This window comes from Girardinichthys multiradiatus, chromosome 3 (assembly GCF_021462225.1).
Source record: "Girardinichthys multiradiatus isolate DD_20200921_A chromosome 3, DD_fGirMul_XY1, whole genome shotgun sequence".
Lineage (NCBI taxonomy): Eukaryota > Metazoa > Chordata > Actinopteri > Cyprinodontiformes > Goodeidae > Girardinichthys > Girardinichthys multiradiatus.
The window spans coordinates 12,987,348-13,012,324 of record NC_061796.1 but is presented as its reverse complement, the minus strand read 5'-3'; the positions used below and the strand labels follow the sequence as shown (position 1 = coordinate 13,012,324).

The following is a 24,977-nucleotide window of genomic DNA, read 5'->3' as shown; positions in this document are numbered from 1 at the left end:
GACTCGCCGACTTGACAAGCAGAGATGCATTTAAACTTGATGACATAAATCAAAGGATAATAAAGTAGAAACAGCAGGAAATTAAACTCCGGATCACAAAATCAAATGACATTTCTTGCAAGGTAGTAAAAAGACCTCCCTAACTTCCCTCTTCAGTCGTTTCCTCTTGCTTTAGTTAAATCTTTTGAGTGATGTTGGGCTTTTTTTCTGCTTTCACAGGTGGTGTTGAAGATTATTAAGCACTACCAGGAAGAGGGCCAGGGCAGCGAGGTGGTTCAAGGCGTCCTGCTGGGCCTGGTTGTCGACGACCGGCTGGAGATCACCAACTGCTTCCCCTTCCCCCAGCACACCGAGGATGACGCAGACTTTGATGAAGGTAGCTGAAAGCAAGTTGACCCCCTCACTGAGCCTTAAGTTGAACACCAGCTCTGTAGGAAATTTTAGCGGAGCTGTGGAGTCCCGTTGGCTGCAGTGACAGTTGATGATAAATTCATATTTGAATGCTTCAGTAACATTTCACCACTTTCTTGTTGCATTCATTACCTATAACAGCTTCTTTGTCATTTAAATTCTGCCGTGCGCCGTTATAAACTGCAAATTGGGATGATAAGGATTTTAATTAGCTCTGAGTTCTCGGGTTGATATACCAGATGGCAGGGGAAACATTCGTTTAAAAACGTTTCTGTGGAAAATATGTTTTTATTTTTGGCTGGTAAAACAGTTATTTTATCTGATTGTGTTGAGTGACGGCGGGGTCAAAACGTTTATCGCCTTGGAATCTTATCGTCGTTGGCTCGCAAAATGGTACGAGAATGGCTGAAAATAAGTTTTCATGTGAACGCTGATGTCCAGTTGAGAATTAGTTTTAGGAGGTGTGTTTTTTTTTTAATAGATAAGCTGCTTAAGTTTCAGACCATGAGGGGTAGAGGTCAAAATATATCACATGGCTGAATATTGGTTTGTTTCTTTGATTAAGTGCCTCAAAAAAGTATTCACACAGTAAGTTTATTTGTTTTATTTTTTTTTTGGTCTGTTGTGATTTTATGTGATAGAGCAACAGCTGAAAATCTGACTAGTGTAGCCTGAATACTGAATACTGTGGACTGCTAGTACTAATGTATGGCGAGGATCAGTGAACATCAGTTGTCAGGTCTTACCACATATTATCCTTTGTATTTTGGTCTGGCCTTTGATTAAGCCATTTTAACACACGAATATTCTTTGATCTAAAGCAGGGGTGTACCACTCCAGTCTTGAAGGGGGTGGTGTCCTGCGTGTTTTCCATAATTTCCTACCTCAAACAGGCTAGTTAGCTCCTCATTTTAAAGGCTGTATTATATTAAGTATTAAGGGTAATTCGCATTCAGGTGTGTTTGTTCAGAGAAACATCTATCCTGTTTTCAAGGTGATGGTGCAGTGTTAGTTTTACACCACACAGTGTTTTGCATGACTTCAGAAAGTTGAATATTGGGTCACACCTGACCCGTCTGGGTCAAGCCGAATGTGGGATACAGCAAACAGGTGACGTGCTCAGACTGCAAGTGGGAGTTTTATGTCTGCAGCTCCCCCAGAGCAACCCTGGGCCTCGTGGCTGCTTCTTTGATGAATCCTCAGTTTAGGTAGACCGTTACTGATGAGGTGACCACAATTAGGAACTTTGTGTTGATCTGTCACATACAGTCCTAATTAAATGCATAGAGGTTGTGTTTGTATTGTTGCAGAATTTGAAAGGTCTGGGGTTGTGAATACTTTCACAAGGCACCAGCACAGTTTCAGGAACCTGACTGACTCCTAACTGGGCTCATCATATGCCAGGTGTCCTATCGTGTCGGTGTCGGGGCTGATGTGTGAGCTTACAGGTGGAAGGTGTGAACTTGCTCAGGTTTTCATTTAGTCGTTTCCTGCAAGCATCCATTTTCCCCCGCTAACATCCTGTGGCCAGGTCCTCAGACTTTTGCCCCTCTCTTATCAGCCCCTACTCCTACCCGCTCCAAGTTAAGTGCAACAGAAGCTGCTTCAAGCTGGTCTGAAGGACCAGAGGGAGGCGAGCAGATGCAGAGAAAGGTGGACAGGGAGAGGAGTCTAACTGGCCTCTACTGCTAATGAGCAGCCATCAAAAACTGAGCTAGGATACACATTCACCTGTGGTAGCTAAAGGTCATTGGTGTAAAGAACGCTGGCCTGGTGTGTGTTTTGTATCAGTGGGAGACACAGCGTGTTGGGACGTTGACTTTTGATGGGCCGTGTTTTCCATCTGTCATTCTAAAGTTAACGAGGGCTTCAGTGACGAGTGCCTCGCTGTGAATCCTGGCAGATTTACAAAGTTAGGACAGAATTCCTCCGGACAGGGATCCTGATCCATCTGCAAAAGGCAATAGGTTCCATGTTGTCTGACGGTGCGGCACCAAATTCAAAGTTTTTCGCTGGTTGCTGCCAACTTTTGCTCTCCTAAATGAGAACATGCCATCTAGTATTAGATCACACTACAAAATGCTGCTTTCCTATCTTCCAAAAGATGATTTCTGTCCACCCTAGGATGTTAATACACTAAATCAAAGCCAGAGACAATGACAGAAGTGAAACTGTTGATCAGCTGCATCACAGAAAATTGGTTTTATGTCTGTACATAAGGTCATTTTGTTCCTGTACTCCAGTCTGAATTATCTACCCACGCAAACAGCTGACCAGCTGGGCCTGTCAACTGTCTCTTTCATGTGTTCTGCAGCAGCTAATTGTTGGTTTTTCATCTGCGCCAATGGTGGAGTGAGCTGCCTCGACCCTCTGCAGACCTGTAGCAAAAGGCAGAGCTGAAGTGTTTCGCTCAAGCCTGTCAACGTAACAACGGATGCGTAGGAGGATTTTATCTTAGGGAATTCTCGATCAAATCGTCATCTAAAAGCTTTAGTCCATGCTATGCAGTAATATTTGGGTCAGTCTACAGCATTTGCCTGAAGTAAATATGTTCAACAATGTCAAGCAGATCTGTGCCTTTGCAAGCAAATCTTGGAATCTACTTGTTAGCCTCCCAAGCAGCGAATATGATTCGGATGTGATCGCTCTGTTTTTAATGGTCCAGAGTTGTTTGCTTCGGTAAATGATCTGTTACATATTTTTTGATGCCCAATGGTCCGCTGCAAACTCAAACTCAGAAAACGTATAGCGAAAAAAATATTGTATAGCAAAAAGATTGACCAAAATGAACCTGATGGCTTCATAAATAACTGAATAAAAATGAAAAGTGCTTTCAGCAAGGTCTTTCTTTTGGATATAATCCAGGATTTAAAAAATCTGCTGATATTTCCTGTACCAGAATATGTTTTGGTGAAACAACAAACAGACACAGGCGCTGCTACATTAGACTTCACAACAAAACAGTAGCTTTAAAAAAAATGCTACGCTTGTCAACCTTTGCTTTATTGGATTTTAATGTTGGTAAAATTGTCATAAAGCATTTCCACATCCAGCAACAAACACATTCCCCCACACGCTACAAGCTCCTCTGCCATAAGCGGTCATTAATTATTCATGAGTGGAGCCGACACTGTGTTTGTGTGCGAGACCGAGACAAGAAACGCCACTACTTTAGTCAAACTGAGCCATGAACATAAAATATAGAGGTTGGCTGACAGTTTTTAAATTGTTCGTAATGTTTATTAGTGATTAGCACAGTTAGCTTAGCAGCAGTCCATCTCTGTTGATTATTATACTAATAATATATTCTTCAAATAAGCTCCTGACATTTCCAAATCCTTTATGCTCCATGGCAGGTAGAGATTATTAGGGGGAAAAAGCCATTTCTCTATTCCACTTACCCTTCCTGTTGTCTGCTTGAAGCTCCTTTTTGTTCCTCTGTAGAGCTTTGGAGGTCTTGCTACTGTAACAGTCCCACACAACTTCTGCTCCTCTGAATGTTTGTCTAAAACACTGAAACATCTGTCTTGTTTTCTACTTTTCAGCACTAAAATATCTCCAAAGAAGGTCATGCTTTGCGGCACAGTGCTGGCACTGGGCTTCTGTAACAGGCTCCACCTATATGTTTAAATGTACCTCCTATTATATGTTAAAAACTCCTGCTAGTTTCTCGTTTCTGGCTATATTTTAGGTGTGCAAGCATGCAGCTTAACCCTTAAGAGTAAAATGTCAAAATATGACCTGCAATAATACAAGAACATGCTGTCTGGATCACTGAATGGCTCAGATCCCACAGCACCATATCGGACCCAAGACCGATGTCCTCAATGGGTCTGATATTGAATTGGATCGGTGCCATCGCTAACTAAAATGACTGTCATGGTAAACTGCTATTTTAGTGATTCATTAGGTTTCTAAAATGTACAGTTTTCTTGCCTTTTACATTCATCTTTAACAGTTATATATTTTCTTATTTTTGGCAGTAATTTAAAGAACTACTGCAGGATGCATGTAAATGTCAGCCTTTATTTGAATGGTTGCCAAACAAATGCAAACCAGTGACCACAAACTTTATTTAATTGATAAGTTTTTCAGTGTTAGAGAAATTTTCCCTGCATCTTTTAGATTCGTGAAACTTCCTGAAACTCTTTGTTTCTTAGAGACGCAGGGTTTTTTGTTCGACGACGAAATGATGAAAAAGAAAGAAAAGCGTCAGGAAAGTTTGGTTTAATTGTAATCTGTATCACCACTGCAATATTCAGCAATTGCATCGTAGTTACATGTTTGCCGTGTTTTAAGCCTCTTAGCTCAGATTTCTGATGGTCCGACGACAAAAATCCATGAATTAGACACGTCCGTTGCAATAAATCCAGTATTTTGTTTTTGGCTGTCTTGTTGCATCGACCCCACTGAAACTGGGTTAACTGGTCTTTAAAGAAGGACTAAATGTTTCTGGCCGTTTTGGACACATTTTGGTTCCGGCTCTGTGGCCCATCCTTTCTAGCTGGGAGATGCTGCCTGGGGTTTGGGACACAGATGCATTTCCATCGCTGGCAGTGTAAGCTCACGAGTAGAGTCCATAATATTTAAAGGAAGCAAAACATTTTCAAAAACACTTTCAATTTTCCACTTTAGAGCTGCCATGTAAAATGTCAGCCATACCCGTGCAAACGAGAAGGAAAAAAAGATTGCTAGTTGCATGTGCCACCGAATAGGTCCCGTTCTGGAGCCTTGTTATAGTGATAAGGGGGCCGTAATGTGTCTCTTATAAAGCTTTCTACTTTTGTTGTTGTCTGAAGGTGACTGTCTGAGGCCTTGAATGGATGGAGCCGATATGTTCTAGCATCCGGTCTGATCTAAGATCTCCTAAGTCTTCCCAGGTGAAACATGCATGATCCGCCTTGCCTTCTTGTAGGTCCTCTCTGCTGGTTGTGTGAAGTTTTTGGAGTTAGTCAAACACAGCCTCCTTATGGTTCAACAACTTAAATTGTTCTGCCAGCTTGGGTGTTTTTGGGGAGGCTTTAAAGCGCTGCACTGCAAGCCTCCCGCTACAATCTCCAAAGGTACATGGTACTGTCCGTATAAACTCAGACGCTTACCAGCTAATCTTCAACCTCCAGCTATAACTTTGGATGCAGAAACTCTCAGCTGAACAGCTGCTACTCTCCTACCTGACAGCAGCATGTTCCCTGGATACTGTTTGCCTCTAAGGTCTGCATGCGTCTTTGCCCTGTTTGTTTCTGCATTAGTCAGGATCAAGATGTGTGTGTCATCTCACTCTCTCTCCCCGCTGCTTCAGGCTCTATAGATAAAAACGACTCCTGCTATCTATCTCCTAAGGAACAATGGTTTGGATTGACAGCCTTGTGACTGATTTTATTTAATTTTTTTCCCAGTGTTTGCAGGGAAGCACGTTTCTGTGTGCACGCGTGTGCGCAAATGTGCCAATGCCACTGATTCACCAACAGGTGCCAGTGTGGAGCCATGCTCACAGGGCAGTCGGTAGCAGCAGGTACGGCCAAAATGAGCGAAAAGCAGACGGAAGACGAGTAACAGAGTGCACGCAGCAGAAAAGAGCCTCAGATGGAGATAAAACAATGAAGAAAAAGAATGATATAAAGAGCCTTGGCTGGACACCAGTTCTCCTATCTGTTGTGCCCTTGCACACTGTCCTTCTATCATTGACTAAATGTATGGAGGGAGATGTGCAGAACTACAGCCAGTGACTCCCAAGGCATTTTGAGCAACAGAAGCGCATGAGGAGCATGTTAATAAAATACACGGCCCTCGTCTTTTGTTGCAGTATCAGTGACAATGCCTTACAAAGACCTGGTATCCTGGTAGTGAGAGATTATTAAGGATGTTGGCATGAATGAAGCTGTGGAAGGTAGTCTGTTCAATTATCCACTCCCACTGAGACACAAGCATTAGAAACAACCTCTTCTGTGTTCTTGCAAATCCAATAGAAATGTTGTCTTCATCAATTGCAAATGTTTTTTTTTTTTACAACACATTCAGCCTCATAAGTGATGCTTACAATAGTCTTAAGTTGGAGAATGTCCATATTGCTCCATCAACTCATTGTCAGTTTTCTTTAGCTTTAAATGGTTCAATACCTCACGGTTTTTGGGGCTGTTGAGGACTTTTGTGGCATCTTTTCATGTTATGTCATGGCCGTATGTTTTCATGCATCTAATGGCAGATGCTGAAGGAGAACCAGCTCACACCTTTGGGTTTTTACAATTGGATTTCCTGAGAGGCTAAGTGAATAAAAGGGAAATACTGCAGAGGAGAACATTGGCTAGCAAGGCTAATCTGATTATAAACTGTAGGAACACTACTTAAATTTAAGATTACCTGACATACGGATACATTTCCAATCCATCCTGAGAATCATACCAGGTACATTGCCTTCCAAATACATATACCTATAATACAAATGCACATGCTAATTTTCAGTTTTAAATACAGCATTAGTGATTTTTAAATAGCTTTAAAAACATAAGAGCAAAAAGCCAGAAACAGCGTCACATTTTGAGAAAACATTTCTTCTTCTCTGAAAGGATTTTATTCCTTTGACATGGTGACATTTTCACGTCACCACTAACTATATAGTCACATAAAATAAGATAAAAAACGTTAAGATTACAGGTTGGAATGTTAACAAAATAGTTAAAAAGAGGGTGAATACTTTTGTAAGGCACTAAATGACTTTGATGCTTTAGTGATTTGACTGGATATTTTTTAGTCAAAGTCAGTTTTGTTGGTAATGCTTTTCTGCAAATGACAGCACATGGCTGTGAATCTTGGGGTCCTATCAGGAGAGCCTTTATTGGACTCGTTGGATTGATTTGGTTTTAATATTAAGGATGGCAGCAAATGGGTAAAATGCTAAACAGAAGTCGCCTTGTCGTCTCTCTCTACGGCAGTGTAATTCAGTCCATAAAATCAGGAAGAAGTTAGCCCTCATGTTTTCTCATCATGGCTTTCACTGTTTAAACAGACAAACTTTACCAATGGCAAATCTAATTAGGTGTGACTCAGCACACACAATTATTATATGTTATTTCATGAGTAAGTTATTGACAGCCCAGCAGAAAATTAGGTAAGACTTACTTTGTCTCTGTAATCAGCTAAAGATTGATTTTCCCATAAAACGGATTTACTCAGTAAGGCTGCCGTCCGACCATCTGTTGTTAAAATAACTCTAACAAGGTAAATACATTGCTCAAAAAAATAAAGGGAACACTCAAATAACATCCTAGATCTGAATGAATGAAATATTCTCATTGAATACGTTGTTCTGTACAAAGTTGAATGTACTGACAACAAAATCAGACAAAAATCATCAAATGTATTAATCAATGGAGGCCTGGATTTGGAGTCACACACAAAATTAAAGTGGAAAAACACACTACAGGCTGATCCAACTTTGATATAATGTCCTTAAAACAAGTCAAAATGAGGCTCCGTATTGTGTGTGACCTCCACGTGTCTGTATGACCTCCCTACAACACCTGGGCATGATCCTGATGAGACGGCGGATGGTCTCCTGAGGGATCTCCTCCCAGACCTGGACTAAAGCGTCCGCCAACTCCTGGACAGTCTGTGGTGCAACGTGACGTTGGTGGATGGAGCGAGACATGATGTCCCAGATGTGATCAATCGGATTCAGGTCTAGGGAACGGGTGAGCCAGACCATAGCTTCAATGTCTTCATCTTGCAGGAACTGCTGACACACTCCAGCCACATGAGGTCTAGCATTGTCCTGCATTAGGAGGAACCCAGGGCCAACAGCACCAACATATGGTCTCACAAGGGGTCTGAGGATCTCATCTCGGTACCTAATGGCAGTCAGGCTACCTCTGGCGAGCACATGGAGGGCCGTTATCATGACTGACCCACTGTCAAACTGGTCATGATGAAGGATGTTGCAGGCAGCAGATCGCTCTCCACGGTGTCTCCAGACTCTGTCACGTCTGTCACATGTGCTCAGTGTGAACCTGCTTTCATCTGTGAAGAGCACAGGGCGCCAGTGGCGAATTTGCCAATCCTGGTGTTCTCTGGCAAATGCCAAGCATCCTGCACGGTGTTGGGCTGTGAGCACAACACCCATTTGTGGACGTTGGGCCCCCATAACATCCTCATGGAGTCGGTTTCTAACCGTTTGTGCAGACACATGCACATTTGTGGCCTGCTGGAGGTCATTTTCAGGGCTCTGGTAGTGCTCCTCCTGTTCCTCCTTACACAAAGGTGGAGGTAGCGGTCCTGCTGCTGGGTTGTTGCCCTCCTACGGCCTCCTCCACATCTCCTGGTGTACTGGCCTGTCTCCTGGTAGCGCCTCCAGGCTCTGGACACTATGCTGACAGACACAGCAAACCTTCTTGCCACACATCGCATTGATATGCCATCCTGGATGAGTTGCACTACCTGAGCCACTTGTGTGGGTTGTAGAGTCCGTCTCATGCTACGAGTGTGAAAGCACCACCAACATTCAAAAGTGACCAAAACATCAGCCAGAAAGCATAGATACTGAGAAGTGGTCTGTGGTCCCCACCTGCAGAACCACTCCTTTATTAAGTGTGTCTTGCTAATCGCCAAAGATTTCCCCCTGTTGTCTATTCCATTTGTACAACAGCTGTGAAGTTGATTGTCAATCAGTGTTGCTTCCTAAGTGGACAGTTTGATTTCTCAGAAGTTGGATTTACTTGGAGTTATATTATCTTGTTTAAGTGTTCCCTTTATTTGTTTGAGCAGTATACTTTCCTCTGTAGCTCTCTGTCTCCTTTTGGGACCATGTCCACTATATATGTTTATTTTCCCATCATTTGCCATATGTAGACTTGGGTGCACAGTATGGGAGGCATTATTCAGGCACTTCAGACTATAGACCCCCCCTATGGCCATGAACATTGGGTCATGACTGAAAGAACGAGCTTCCTCCGTAGGGTGGCCGGGCACTCCCTTAGAGATAGGGTGACAAGCTTGGAGTACAGCCGCTGCTCCTCCACATCGAGAGGAGCCAGTTGAGGTGGCTTGGGCATCTATACCGGATGCCTCATGGACCGCTTGGGAGGTGTTCCTGGCAGGTCCCACCAACTCTGACTTTGTTTACAAACTCCTTCATTGATAGTAATTTTAGCTAACTTTAAGCCGTCTTCCGTCAGAAAAGCTTCCACACTGAAGAATGTTGCTGTTTAGTGCGTCTCTTTGATATAGTATGTTAGCTGATTGGAAAAGGATTTAATTTTTGAGTTAAATCAGGAGGAATAGGCCAAAATTCCAGCAAACTATTGTGAGAAGCTTGTGAAAGGCTGCCCAAAATGTTAAAACCAAGTCATATGGTTTAAAAGTAAATTCTACCCACTCTGCTAAGAAAGTTTGTGAAAACGGCTGAATTTGAAGTTTAAAAAAAAAAATCTGCCATATAATTCTAGCATTTAAAAAATACAGATAATTTTATTTTGTACTGAGCTAAAACTGGAAGATTTAGTCTGAGTTAATATCAGATGGTAAGAAAAGAAAAATTATTTCCATTTATACAGTAAATGGAAATGTCCAGTTTGCACTACGCATGGCAGATTCATATTTAAACAATGTTTAGGTAAGCTTTATTAATTGCTCAAATGGGACATCTCAGATTAATACATACGAAAGCCTCACAGCACCATTATAGATGTATCAAACTGACAGGGCCCTGTCGTTTTCCTCAGTTTGTTAGGGGGGCACTTTATCAAACCAATTCCTCCTTCTCCCATTCATCTACAGGAGGAAGTACACCTTTCATCTATTACTACTTTCATCTATTACTACTGTACCTCCATCTTTTTTTTTTCCGCCGCTTTCCAGACTCGCCACATGTAAGCGCTGTCTCCGCTCTTTAATTCTATTTCCTTTTTCTTTTTCTGAAACCATCAACTCACCTTCTACCCCCTCGTTACCAAATCATCCGTTTATTCCTCCCTCCTGAAGGGTAATTATTTATCTGCTGTTGAAGAGAAATATAGGGGTGCTCAACAACTGTCCTGTTGGGATAATCATGTCCCAGAAATGGATCAGTTTGTTTCGTTGGCCAGTTCTGGGTGTTGGTTTTCCTCTTTGGGAAGACTGCAGTAGTCTCACAGCCAAGGAAACCATTTCTGGAGTGTTTGTCTAATTAGAAAAATCCCCTTGCACTGACAAATATGGTATGAGCATCAAACTTTGCTAACAGCTTGGCATTAGGTGCTCATATGATTGTATTTGTATGATTACATGTTATACATTTTACGTCTGTGGTATCTTTTTCGTGGTTTCCCCCTCCGAAGTTAGCTGCCAGCCCCTTCCTTCTGCTTGTCCTTCTGCCTCCATCCAAGTTACAAGCTAAGTGTCCAACGCAGGTGCAGCTAGCTGCCAGACTCTCTGTCCAGCTTCAAGTCATGCTTCTCATTGGTCAAGAGGATGGGAACAGTTGTCAGGCTGGGTGAAACAAACAGGGTTCATCCAGACTTGTTTTGCAGAGAGCTCTGCTTCTTTAGACATCTGTTTTTGTAGACAGGCTGGGTGGACAACACCTAATGGTCTTCTTTCTTTCTTAGAGCATTTACGTTGGACGTTTGACTGTCAGCTACCTACATCAGTTCTAACATGATGTATAATAAAAAGAAAAACTAACAAATCTCGCCCTCATTTATGTGTAAACAACCTGCAGTCATTAACGAGTAAGATTTTGATGATTGGCATCCTCGTCTCTGTTTGGTGTTTGTTATTTATGTCACTCCTGCTGCCTCGGTTTACATTCCCAGCAAACCAATTAGCCACGTAGCTTCAACTTAGATGTTTCACGATGTGGTGGTTGGATTTAAAAAAAAAAAAAAAAGAAAGAAATGTGATACTGCAAGGGATGTCTGCCTGCACTGATTTAAAACACTGTTAATGGAAGGGTTACATGAGATCTTTTTTTCTCTTTTCCAAAACAAAACAAAAGTCTAGCAAGGATCACATGATAAATTAGCTTCAGTACTTTTATTCACTCATTAATAGTTGAGCCTTACAGTGCCTTGCAAAAGGTTTCATGTGTCATAATGTTTCGAACAGATTTGAGCCACATGCAGAAAGCAATTCAGGAGACAGAGTTTAACGGTAATGAGTTTATTTACAGTGTAATGAAATGTGCAGGGAACTGGAACCGGGATACCAACTGTAAAATAAACAGGACGGTAAGCAAGGGATAACTCTGGATCTAAATTCTTAAATAATAATTCGAAGTAATACGAAGTAATAAGAGGCTTGAGTCTTTGTTCATGGAGCTAGATAGCTTCTTTCCAGAATATGGTAACCCAGGCAGGGTTCAATGCAGAAGGCAAAGTCAGATTCAGGTAAACCTGCAAGGTAACAAATACAAAATTACCAAAAGTACAAGGCAAGGTCAAGACAAAGGTAATGTGGCTTGAGCTGTACCACTAAGGGCAACACTCTGGCAATGAGTTGCTGGCAGCCTCCTCCTTAAATACTCCTCAGCAGGTAATCAGGGGGATAGAGAACACCTGTCACCTCTCTTCCAGGTTCCACACCATCTAGAGGCTAAGCAGAGTAAACAGCACCAAACAAACAGACATGGCACAGATCCTGACATCATGACCCTAAACTCTTTCACGTTTTGTCACATTACAACCATAAAGCAGGGTTCGTTTAGAGAACAATATCCCGACCTTTGAAAATCTGAGGGAGTGCTGCTCAATTTACCATCCAAAAATGGAAAGCGAACTGCAAGCCTACTAAGACATGGCTGTCCACATAAACTGAGGGAACAGGAATGAGGATAATTAATCAGAGAGGCAGCCAAGAGGCCAGTGATTCCCCTATGGAGGAGCTGCAGATACCCATGCCTCAGGTGGAATAATCTGTCAACTGAAAAACGATTAGTTCTGCGTTCAGTTAAACATTGGTAAGATAAAAAGCCATTGTTGACAGAAAACCTTAAGAAATCGTTAGAAACCTAAAGAAAGAAAGAGGGGGCTCTGGCCCGATAAACATGTTTGCCTACTTCCAAAGACTGGACATTACCTTAAACACACCATCCTCACGATGAAACATGGTGGTGGCGGCATCATGCTTGAGTAAATGGCAAATTGATTTAGGTTGTAGTGCTTTTTTTTAACAAACTGACCATTGAGAGCACTTTTAGACTTGGGCTACAGAGTTGCACTCACAAATGTGCACACATACCACATTACACAGATCGGTATGCAACTCGTGGTGATGTACCGTGCCCAATGGCACATCAGCATTTGGCATAATCTGTAATTGATCTCACAACCTTCGGATTTCATAACAGCTACTCCTTCTAGTGAGCCGGAGCCAACCCTGTGGAACCTTTTTATTTATTTATTTTTTTAACCTAGGACAGGGAAGCTGGTCAGAGTTGATGGTAAAATGGACACAGCTAAATACAGGAAAATCCTGGATGAAATCCTGTTACTGGCTGCAAAAGACTCAAAACTGGGGCAGAGATATACCTTCAAGCAGGATAATGACACCATGCTTACAGCCTGATCTTCAGCGGAGTGGTTTATCAAACTATTTTTATGTTGCAATGGCCCAGTCGAAATCCAGACCAGAAATCTGAGGATCTATGTCAAGACTGTGTCAAGCTGCTATTCATAAAAGTTTTCCATCCAATTAGAGCTTGAGCTATTTTGAAAAGAACATGTGCAAAAATCTGGTCTGTGCAAATCTTACTTATTAATTATGCACTACTTTGCCTTGGTTAAAAAATAAAATCCCTTTAAGACACACATGGTTTTGCCTTTTGGTTTCTGGTCATTCTAAATATGATGATAAATGACTAATAGTGAAATTGGATTTTTAGTTGTTAGCTGAAATTAAAAAGAAAATAGAATTATAAAAACAAACAACGAAAATGAGATCTGCTCCAGGGAGTTCTTAAGAAACTGCTGATCTAATCCAGTGGACTCAATATCATTGGTCGTGTAATTTGTATGGGTGCAGCACAAGTAATTGAAGTCTGTATTTTACTCTGAAACTCCTCAAGACACGTAGGATAGTTTCTCTGCCTCCTGGCCTTTAGAGTAGTGCATATTGTGTTTTACTAATTTACATTTTACTTGTGTAGGGCTGCAACTGTCACTGCAACATCAGTGTGTGATATAATGATGTTGCAAATAACCGCTTAAACGCAGTACTTGATACAGTATTATAATTCAGCTCCAATGCATTCACACTCTGCACAGCAAAAATACATCTTGCCCTTATGATTGACTCTCATTGACCTGTAAAGTACTCCAGCTCATAGAGCAGTAAGAACATCACCTAGACAGATGAGGGAGGAGGGAAGAACATGCAGATTAATTGCAGTATATGCTAATAATGCAACTGTATGTTTTCCAAATATGAAACACGTATGAAGTGCATTATGAAGTTAGGGTTAGTGAACCTTTCTCTGGCATGTTTCAGGTGTGACCGGTGTGATCAACTCCAGAAACCGGACTTTGTACAGAGCGTTCCAAAGGTTTGGTGTGAAAGCACTGTAATACCCAAGATTTCTCTCCACTGTTGCTTGACGCTACCGCATAGATACTTGCCCTCTACTGAAATCCCAGATCAGTTGTGTCTAAATGTTTTCTCATGTGGGCTAAAGTTGTCAATGTTAAATTACTTGTGGACCAAAAAATATAATAAAAAGAAAATAGTGAAGTCACAAAAAACATTTTTTTTTCTACCTGCTCAACAATAAACTAAGCAAGCAATATTTTAACACGTAAAATGGCATATTTTGATTTTTGTTTTGTAGCAAAGGGATGTTTGCACACTTATAAGAAAGGCTTCCAGGTTGCAACTCTTGGACTTGATTAAAGAAATAGAAAACTGTTTAGTCTTTTCTCAGCAGTAAGAACAGCATTGGGGTCACTCAAAGTTCAAAAATGCTTGTTGTATAAGCCAAGTTTTAAAATGAATTAAAGGCAGGTTTTGCTGCAACAATGTGTGCTTTTGAGTGAAAGTCAAGGGGTAGATAAGGTGCTATTTACTATGAAATTAAAGGAAAATGTTAATTTGGCTGTTATAATTTTGCCTTTTATTAAAAATAAAAAAAGGCTGCATCAACCGCCTGTGCTAGTGTGCCAAATTTGTATCATTCTTGAATCACAGTCTGGGGCTTCACGAAACCAGTCCACAGGCCACAAATGGTCCACGGGCCGTACTTTGGACGCGACTATTTAAGATAGTTTGAACTTATCAGATACTTTTCTCTTTAGACTCTTTCGTGAGGACCAGTCTAACAAGGCAAGATTGCAAACTCAGCTGCAGAGTGCAACGATCCAACTGAAATGTTCTGTTAAACTGACAGTGAAGCAATAATTGATGATGTTATGAGGGTCTCAGAAGGCTAAACTAAAATCCAAAATGTTAACGGGATAGTTTTCTAAATTTCTTAACGATTGAAAATAAATTTTTCATAAACCACAACAAGGGAACATGAGTGAAAACACAGACTGAACTAATTTTGTCCAATTATATCACTGTTTTCCTCCACCGAAGTCTACAAGGTTAGCCTGTTGGTGACAACCTCATTCATGGTAGGTTAATTAAAGTCAGGGGGATTAAAACCTCCCCTGCCATGATCCCACCACTTGTTTCCCTTCAGATACTTCTCAGTATGCACTGAGGCATGTCTGTATGTGTTGTCTTAAAAAGTTGGAGGACTATCGTTCTGATAAGGTCTATCTTGGGGGTTAGCCCTTCAGTAGATCATTCTACCTGCCCCAAATAGGAAATTGATTTCTTCCGTTTTTTTCCCTGCCATGCCTCACAGAGGCTAATTAGAAATCACTCGGAGCCCACCTTTAAGGGAAATGTGCATGCATTAATGTTGCACTATCACACTTTAGGGTTTTTTCCTTGTGTTTTTTCTGGGTGGCAGCCTGGGTCTATTCCAGATCTCCAACAAAAAAAAACAAAAAAAATTCTTGTCAGCAAAGACCCTCTTGTGCTTCTCTTTAATCGTTATGTAAATCTGGCCAAGCCGTACCTGCACCTGCTTCTGAACGTTCACCTGGTGTTATAAATCAGAAGCGCGAGTCTCACGAGTGCAGTCGCCATCAGCACTGGTTCCACTGTTTTATTCATTTGCTCCCTCATCTCATCACAACACTGCCCCACATTAAATTTGGTGTGAAGGAGTGCGGGGTGGGAGGGGAGAGGCTCAGAATGCATTATCCAGGTGGGCTTTGGGGAGTAGGGGGGATGACGGAAAAGGAGGAGAGGAGAATGTGTCAAGGATGTGAAAAATTGGGGAGAGAGGAGCTTCGGGATGGCAAGAGCGATGGGCGAAAGGAGGATAAAGGTGAAGGAATGGGGAGGTGATGGAAAAGAGGAAGTTATGAGGGAGAATGAGAGCGACTAAGCCAGTGATAGAGAGGATGGACAGCTAAGGTTGATTGGTGGTATCAAAAACCGGTTAAAACTCGATCCAGGATGGTAGAAGAAGGTTAGAAAAAGATAGTTCAGGAATAATTGTGACTTAAATTAGAGGAATAAACTAATTCCCACTACTAAAAGAACACGACAGGAAACCAACTAGTGCAGCATGAGATCACGGTGTTTTTAGCCTTTATTTTCTGTCTTCATACATTTTAATATCAGGGATTGAACAATTTTAATGTCAATCCAGCATTTGGGTGTTGCCCAACACCGTTTGGCCCGAACATTTGGACGGCTTTGATTTCAGATGTCTGCATGTCTGAAATGCGTCCTTTTCTTTTCACCGCTGCTCCATCAAGCTGTGGTATTCACAGGTGGGCCATTGTTTACTCATGCGTGTCTGACAGTTGTAGTTGCACACAGGTGTAGCCACCTGGGATTGTGTTGACAAATGATGTGGGTGTTGCTGCAATTAGTTGTCTTGCACAGATACAGAGTCCTGAATGAGGGAGGCTTGAATACAAGCAGCTGAAAATATATGTACCGTGAAGCTAAATCTGTGAGAATACAGAGCAATTATGGGATGAAATGTAAGGTTAAACATGAAATGTTACAAAAATGTTACAAAACATTCCCCTCTCTGGTCTCGTGCATCTGTCACTTTGATGCTCCCACCTATCAGGGGTGTCATAATACTAAAACTTCAAACTCGATACCTATACTAAGAAGAATACTCGGTAGTATTTTCGATGCTGCAGAAATATGTTTTGAAAGCACATTGCTCTTTCTGGCTGAGAACAAAAAAACATGATTAATTACAATATGGCAATGTTTAAACTTGCTTAATTAGGGCAAGTAGGGGACAATTCAGCCCGGCTTTAGGAAATATATAGCATTTAACAGCAGGCTAGATAACACTTGGTATAGATGTTAATATCCTTTTTGGAAGTATGTAGTTTTGATTCAGTCATATACTTATTTTAATAACGGCTTATCTTTAGTGTGCCTCTGTGTGCTTCCATTTGCAGCCCATTTGATGTTGATACAAATAAATGTTACTACTGAGGAACGAATAAAAGATCATTCTGTGCTAATATGCATTGTTTCAATACAAACATAGATCTGCTGCATACAAAACAGATTTTCTACAGTCTAAACAAGGATCTGAGACATGCAAATAGCCTGTTCAATTCCTGTGTTTCTTATCATTTAGCAGATTTTTTTATAGTGATCAGCTACAGCAGCAGGGTAGGTTGTTACAGATTCCTGCTTTTTTCTGCTCTAATTGTCAGCTTCAGTCCGCCGCCAACATAACATGTGTTATCATTAGCTGCATTAGTGTCAATGCCTTTACAACTAATCGTAGTGTGGGGGGGTGGGGGGTGGGGGGGGGGGGGGGGTGGGGGGTGGGGGGGGGGGGTGGGGTTGGTTTGTTTCGTTGCTTCATTATTTAGTAGCCGACTGAGACGTCAACTGATTGCCATTTTCCTGTGTTAATTCGTACCGCAGTAGAACGGAGAGTTGCATGATTAGAACTGTGCATCTGGGAAGCTTACTTGCACTTGGAGTATAAGAGACAACCTTTACTCCATTACAGTCATTTGCCATAATAATATTGTGCATCGTAATGTTGTGATGGTGCCCTTGCTTCACACCTTGTGCCCCCATGAAAAAGTGGGCATTTTTCCTTTTCTGGGGCAAACTTCTCTCCTGATTATTATATTTTACACTCGTGAATGCAGTGAAAACAAAGGGGTTAAAAAATAGCCCCAGAAAACTACCCTGGTTCCTGGAAAAGGTTAGCTAAGGTTTGTTCCTTCCACGGAGAGACTGCCATTCCGGCTCCCTTCATCAGGAACCAGGCTGTTTCAGGGTTTGTGGCAGAACTGTAGTCCTTTCTGTGAATCCTGTCTAACCTAGGAGAAGACTTTTCAGTGGCTCCCTCTCTGTGTAGGAAACTGTCAGTAGAAGAGCAGGAAAACAGGAGGAGGCGGCAGCATAGGTATACTCCATCCCCCCCACTGGCCATGAGTTGGAAGTCTCACGGCCTACTGCCAACCAAAGCTCCCAAAATGTATTTGTTTTGTGCTTGTAGTCTTGCTTTTCTTTTTTAGCAAAGCAATCTTTGTAACGAACTCAGTTTTATGACTTGAAAACATCACATGGCTTGTATCCAGTCAAACTTGAAGCTCAGAAAACTACGCCCAGCATTATCAGCCTTGCTACATGTGTCTAAGAAATTACTCCCGTGAAATAAGACTGTCTTGTGTTCCTGTCTCAAAGGGGGGAACATAGCAGGAAGTATTTGAGTTAATTTGCTTCACTTGGCTTGCCTTGCTTGACATCACTCGCTCTGAGACTGCTACACGTTGCGCCGTCTATTCTAGAGCACAATGTCAGCTCTCGCGACTAAACATGTCGTAAAATGAAATATTGACAAGGAAATCAAGTAATATTTGTCTTCTTTTTTGTGCCTTTAAAAAAGGTTGAACCACAATATGCAAAAATGTGTCGGCATTTCCCCTTCCTCATTGTCTCCCGCTTTAAAAACAAAACCAAGTGACAAGCAGGGCTGTCAAATGTGCATATGGTTAGCTTGTCAGTGTTGCACACACAAAGAAGCTGCCTAACCATGCTCCCTGTCTCTCGTCACTGCATCCCTGAGTTTGTGTGTCTGCTCGTGGTGCTGTGTGTTTCTACGTGGATGCACAAAAAAGAAAGGCACCTCACCACAAGGCTTGCTTAACTAAGATTAATTGCACCTAATCCACTGTTCCAGGCGGAACATGGACCACGGTGGGGTACACTGGCACAAACACACAAACACGCTCCCAAATAGACATCCCATTATAGCCGCGCCGCAGGAAAATTAGCCCCGCGACTCTCCCTACACACCGGACCAGACCAAACTCGATGGCACCATTTACTTCCCGACAAGTAACGCATTTATCACTGTTCTCCTGCTCAGACAGATGAAGGAATGCACGGACAGAACAGACGTGGCAGGAGGACAAGCTATCCACCCAGCTCCAATCAGCACCAACTGGCTCTCACAAAGCGCAGAGAGGTGTTTGTCCTCTTTTCTCCACAGAGAGACAAGGGGAAAGAATGTGTGTGACTTCAGGATCATTGTAGAGTTTTGCAATTAGTGGTCTGTGATGTACTCATTATCAGGTACAGTAATGTGAGCTATAGATATTTTAATTGATTTTATGTCAGATGAACTATGCTCAGCGATTAAAAAATAAGTACCCAGAAGAAAGGTTGGATTTGGATGCAACCTATGCAGAGCATGGATGTTTGTGTAATTGATTTAATTGCAAAGAGCTGGCACATCTAGAATTCACCAGAAGACACAAGTGGTAGGTTCATAAACTAGGTGACCTGTCAGGGTCGGACAGTCAGAACGGTGACTGAAGGTCACCAGACAGAGAGGTGTCTAGTAGACACACAAGGCAACGTTAGCAGATAGAGAGCCTTCCTGTCATGTGTGGTCATTGATTATTAATCTGACCTTTGTAAGCATCCACACCGAAGAGTGTTCTTAGCGCGACTTGCTTGGACCAGGAGAGGTCAGATTTTGGCTTTCCGATCGGCACATCCTAGATCCGGGCTGATCTGACTGGAAATCAACTCAATCATCAGCAGATTTCTCAGTGAATCTCTTATAACCGGCATAGTAGAGTTTGGTAGGGGGCCACATTGTGGGTTTTGCATGGGGGCAGTTACTTATTTTTTCTTGCATGTGGGAGTTATCGCTGTCACATTGGGCAGAGTGTTCTAACACACGCTGCCAACCCTCACTCTGACTGACTATGCTGGTCTTGATGTGTAAAGTACATCCATATTCTTTTCATATCCCTTTTAAGCCTCTATTACAATGTCAGTTACGTTTGGTGGCCGTTTGTTTCATTGCCTCCAGTTGCCTATTTAATCCATGTAGCACCAGCATTTTCAGACACTGATTCAGATATATTTAGGTGGGTTGTACTCTAGCTAGTGTTTCTCTTTTAGTTTTTACCTCTCACAGCTGTTGGTGTTAGCTAGGAGCCACTATTGGGGTTTACATGTGCTAAACCTGAGCTGCTTGGTCAACCCCTCATCATCACCCACTATACAGGGCCTTATCTATCCTGGAGGAGGCCTTTTTACACAGATATCTAGGTAAGGGTGCATTATAAAGGCAGTGAGTCTGTGTTGAGTTGCTTGAAAGAAATCTGATCACTGCCCTGGCGTTTGTAACATTTTGACACAGAGAATGGGTCTGAAACACTACAATATAGGTGCACAGAACCACTTTGGAGGGTGCAATAAGTTCTGATGGAGGAAGAAGCCTTTTATACTGCCATTTATGTGGGTGTAAGAGGCTGTTCTGGTAGCTTGAAGTGAAGATATGTTTCTTGATAGACTCAGAAAGAAGGGATTGAGAACGCATCAATTGGAGGCTTTGAATCAAGTTTATATAAGCAGGAATTGAGCTTGAAGTGTTTCTTTAGCTCGCAGCCTATGTAGCATATTGTTTTGTGCCGGTGGGACAAAAGGAACACGACCAAGCCAATGTGACTTCAGATAGAAATTGGCAACCCGTGGAATTATTTTGTCTTTATCGGCGGATCACAGCCAAAATAATATCTCAAGATGTTTGCTCATTTGTTTTAATGGAGAGTGTGTGTTCTGTCCTCATTTCTATTTACTGAGGCCGCTTCCTTTTCACTTCCAGAGCCAATTGGCATTCAGGTCACAAACGCAGGCTTTTCTTTTTGAATGAATTACATTGACCCAGAAGTGCCCAGATTATCAATGAGCACTCCCAGGTGTAGGACTCTACAGATTACCCGAGTATTTGTAAGGGATTCAGAAGAATGCATTCAAACCAGCAGGTGTTTTGCTTTCTGCTTTTAGCAAATCTGAGGAAGGCTGCAAGTGTAAAGAATGAAGAATAAACAGCACTGAAACAAGGATTCAAGCATTTCTGTTTGTTCTCTGTTGCATGCTGTAGTTGGTAAAGTTTTTAATTTACTTACATATGGGGAAAAAGTCACACATGTGTTTATAGAAAGCTTGGCAATTCCCACAGAGGCCTTTTAAGGAAATAAAACAGCAGAAGTAAACACATAGATGGTAAATGCCACTCTGTTTTCACCTTACAAAACAAATGGAAGTCTAATGACTTTCGGAAATTGAGTGCAGAGTAAAAGTGTGGCTTCAGCTGCGCTGAATGAATGGGTCAAGAGTTTAGACTCATTAAATTAGAGGTGATGTGCAGACTCCTGAGAGTAAGATAGAAAGAAAAATAAGAGCTGCTGTGGGACTACACAGTTCTTCACTTAGCAGAACACTTGTAGAATGAGATGCCTTTAAACTGTAATGCGCCTAAACATTTGTTTTGTTTTTTTCTTCCAGGTTTTAAACTTTTAATGAAGATCTAACAAGTACATGATCTGCTGTAACCTGGGCTTCTCAAGCATACAGCTCCAGACTGGAAAACACTATCAGTCCTTTCAGTCTAAAACAGCCTGTTCCTTTGCTGTCAGACGGTGTGTTAACATGTGTGGCAGTGATCCGATAGGAACCCAATTGAGACTCTGAATAAGATGTTGCCATGTAAATAGAGTTTTCTGCTTATCTTGACCCAAAGGAGTTTATACCGTATGTGGAGTTGAGCAGGGTATACTCAAGTATAGGAGTAGAAATACTTTTTCTACTAGCCAGCATTTTCAGATTAAGGCAGAAATTTACACTGGTTCTTGCTGCCTGATATAGTTAAACTGAAAAATATTCATACCCCTGGCAGCTTTAGATCTTAACTAAAACCACACATACACAGGCAGAGAGCAGCTCCCCATAAGCAGACTGCCTGCATCAGGTCAAACGTGAGGAAGACCCCGCTGAGTCCTGAGAGCAGGAATATCCAATATCTAACCGAAAACTAAGTGAACCACCTTGTGTAGGAGGAGGGAGCACCCAGTGGATCATTTTATACATTGGGAAAAAAACAATAATACAATCATTATTTATATTTCGATTATTTATGTTTTTATTTCTTGTTTATTTTCTACCTTTTCACACACATTAATTTAATTTGTCAATGTCACACAGTGACAGTTCATAGTGGCACAGAGCACGACACTGACAACTGGAGGCGGGGCTTCAAGTCATAACTCCAGCCGTTAGTGCTTGATGGAAACGCAACCGGTTCTGCCGAGTGGAGCGAGACCGAGTGGACTAGAGATGTATGGAGCTGGAAACTTTTAATGGAAAAGGGGCAAAAGCTAGTTGAGTTCAGGATCACTAAGGTGTTTTAGAGAGGGGTCCATAATAAAGTGGCCAATGAAAATGTGTACTTTTACGTCACTTTTTCTTACAACACAATCATTTTATCATGTGCAGGACAGTCGGCATAGAAACGAACTGTAAACATTAAACCCATGGAATACCACACAACTGATCATCTTCAGTCACTAAATCATTTTAACAAGCTGAGGATCAGTTCAGCCCTTGTTGTCTGAGATGCTCATATCTGATTTAGGTGACAGTGGTTGAAATGTTGAGTCTTGTGGCAGCTGCAATGACAGAAGGGGGGAAAAGGAGCAAATTAGAGAATAAACTAAATTCTAATTACTTTTAATTCAAGTCTGGTTGGCCCATCTGTCCCTCCTCCCAACTGCTGAAATTATTTTCCACCCACTACATTCAGAAAGTAAAGGCAGGAAACAAGTGGTAAAGAAAATGCAACCCTCCAAGTTTTGGACATGTGTCTATTACTCATCTGCTCCACTTGATGTCGGTGGATATCCACTCTGGCCGGTGTTTGTGTGCAGGCGGACGTATCGTGTTTGTGTGTGTGTTAAACTGCATCATGCTTTCCAGGCAAGGCCCCGTCATCCCTGTCAAGGTGGTGATTAGAATGTGTTGTGACACACACAGTTATGTGTATCCTCACATTCAGACCAAGAGCACACACTGAAACGCATCTCACCACCTGCACACAGACGCTGTGGCCTGCAGCAGCTTACAAGGTCCATCGCTGTTCACCTTTGGTGTCATTGAGTGTTGCAGTATAAACTGTCTGGTTCACACTCGCCGAAAGTGCCACGTTGATTATAACTGGTAACATAACTACCAAAGCTGAGGGCCTTTGCTCCTGTCTGATAAAGGTTTCCACGGTGGACACACAAGCACTGATGGACAACATGCAGTAGAGGCCATTTTTAGGTGGCACACCTCTAACCTGCTCTCTCTCCAGTGTGTTGTCATGGTTTCACACGTTCTCCTTTAAGCACTCATTCACTTTGTCTCTGTCACATGTAAGCACACCATTCCTGCTCATTTCGCTGTCTCACACACACACACTCAGATGGCAATAGGGGAATGGGCAGACTCATTCCCAGTCTGGCCCCGGGACCCAGATTGATTGATTGGAGAGGCAGCGGGGCAGCAGAAATGAATGAGGAATAGTAAACGGTGGCGCATTCTTCCACCTCCACCTCGGCCTGATGATGTTGTTAAATTGACTGTTCTCTGCCTTCTGCTGCCATCCTCTACAGAATATTGCCACCTTCCCTCATAAAGCATGAATCAGAGTGTTGTTTCTGAGTGTTTTGAAGAAAAAAACAAAAACATTTTAATCAAGCCCCAACCCCCCCCCTCCCCATACTGGGCATAGGAATTATAGTCACTATGCCTTTGACTGAGGCACTGTTCCTTCAAGGCATGGCTCAGTACAGGCTTGTGTAAAAATGCCACAGTTTCATGGTATCACAATATTAGCAAGTCATTTATCGTCATTCTCAACACATCAAAATATATAATGAAACTAAGTGGTGTTTGTTTTGTCTGCAGGATACCAGTTAAAGCTGCAAGGTATTAGAAAATAATGTGATGGTGATTATGTTGGTAAAATTTGTGATGACAATATCATATGTGATAAATCCACCTTTCCGCGACTTGTGCTTCCATTTTTCTCTGTAACCTGTAATTTTGGGCTCTGTAATCTGTGTTAGTGGAAAAATTTAACTTTTTTCCCCTTCGGGTTACACTGATCCCACTAGCTTTCCCGTGTCTAGTCCCTTCCATCAGTTCACTTTGTGTCACATTGGTGTCCACAGTTTTCCAAAACAACAGTTCAATAAATTTGTAAATTCAAGAGCTTTTGTAACTCTAAAAATTAAAAAAGCCCTAAAAACAAAATGAGCATCTATGACACTGTTACTACAACCTCAAAAGTATTTTCTGAAATTAGTTTATTCATCCACTAGACCCTCTGCTTTGTATTAGATCTTAGGTGAATGAGCTGGCTGGCTGCCAGCAGCCTGTTGTCTCCCTCAGCCAACTAAATCTGAGCTTGGCTATCAGGCTGAAAGTCATTTGATTGTCTGCAGGTCTTGTTTTTTTTTTTTTTTTTTTTTCCTGACCCAAGTACAGTGTATAGTGGTTTGTTTGAAAGCCTGTCTGTCTGTCTGAGTTTCTTGTGAAAGCTGTAGGGAGAATACAACTTGGTATAAAATTGGGATTCTCTGAGCAGAATTCATGAATATTTTAACCAACTGGCCTGTGCGGAGTATCATCAACTTATTGACATGTGGCTGGGAAGTAATTGCCTCAGGAACCAGGTTTGGTTCCAGTCTGTCGGGGTCTTTGTCTGCTGAGTCGGCCCGTTATCCCTCGGCTTTGCGGTATACTTGCTGGTTTAATTGGTTATTGCATACTTGTAGAAACTGAATGTGACAATCATACTGGGAGGAAGCATAATTTACAACACCTGTCACATAATATACTGGACAGCCATACACTTTTGAACCCTAAAATATTTTGTAATAAGTTACTGTGGACTTACATGGACGCCATTAGCCTTCCAGATGTATACTGATGTGGCTGTCACTAAACCTGAACGTAGCCATACCCATTTTGGGTCTAATCCATTTTGAAGCCAGTATCTGCGCCTCAATGTTTTTGAGTTCTTTCATGCTTGCTGTTGTGTGGCAGGATGGATTATTTAGCTGAAAGGGAGCCCTACAAACATGAAATTCAAGCCTGTTTTAAATGTCTAGAAGTCTCAACTGCAAAGACAAGCCTCTCTCTGAGTAGCATCTGCACATTCACAATATCCCTATCACACTATTGTGTATCCTCTTTGCACATCCTTG

General features: G+C 41.9%; 1 protein-coding gene across 1 annotated transcript in view; it reads left to right on the top strand.

The window, feature by feature from the left end:
• LOC124866342 (eukaryotic translation initiation factor 3 subunit H-like) overlaps positions 1-24,977 on the top strand; it is an 86,693-nt gene that overhangs the window by 12,784 nt on the left and 48,932 nt on the right. Inside the window, 1 exon segment of the mRNA XM_047362090.1 lies at positions 220-376. Coding sequence (XP_047218046.1) covers positions 220-376 — 157 coding nt within the window.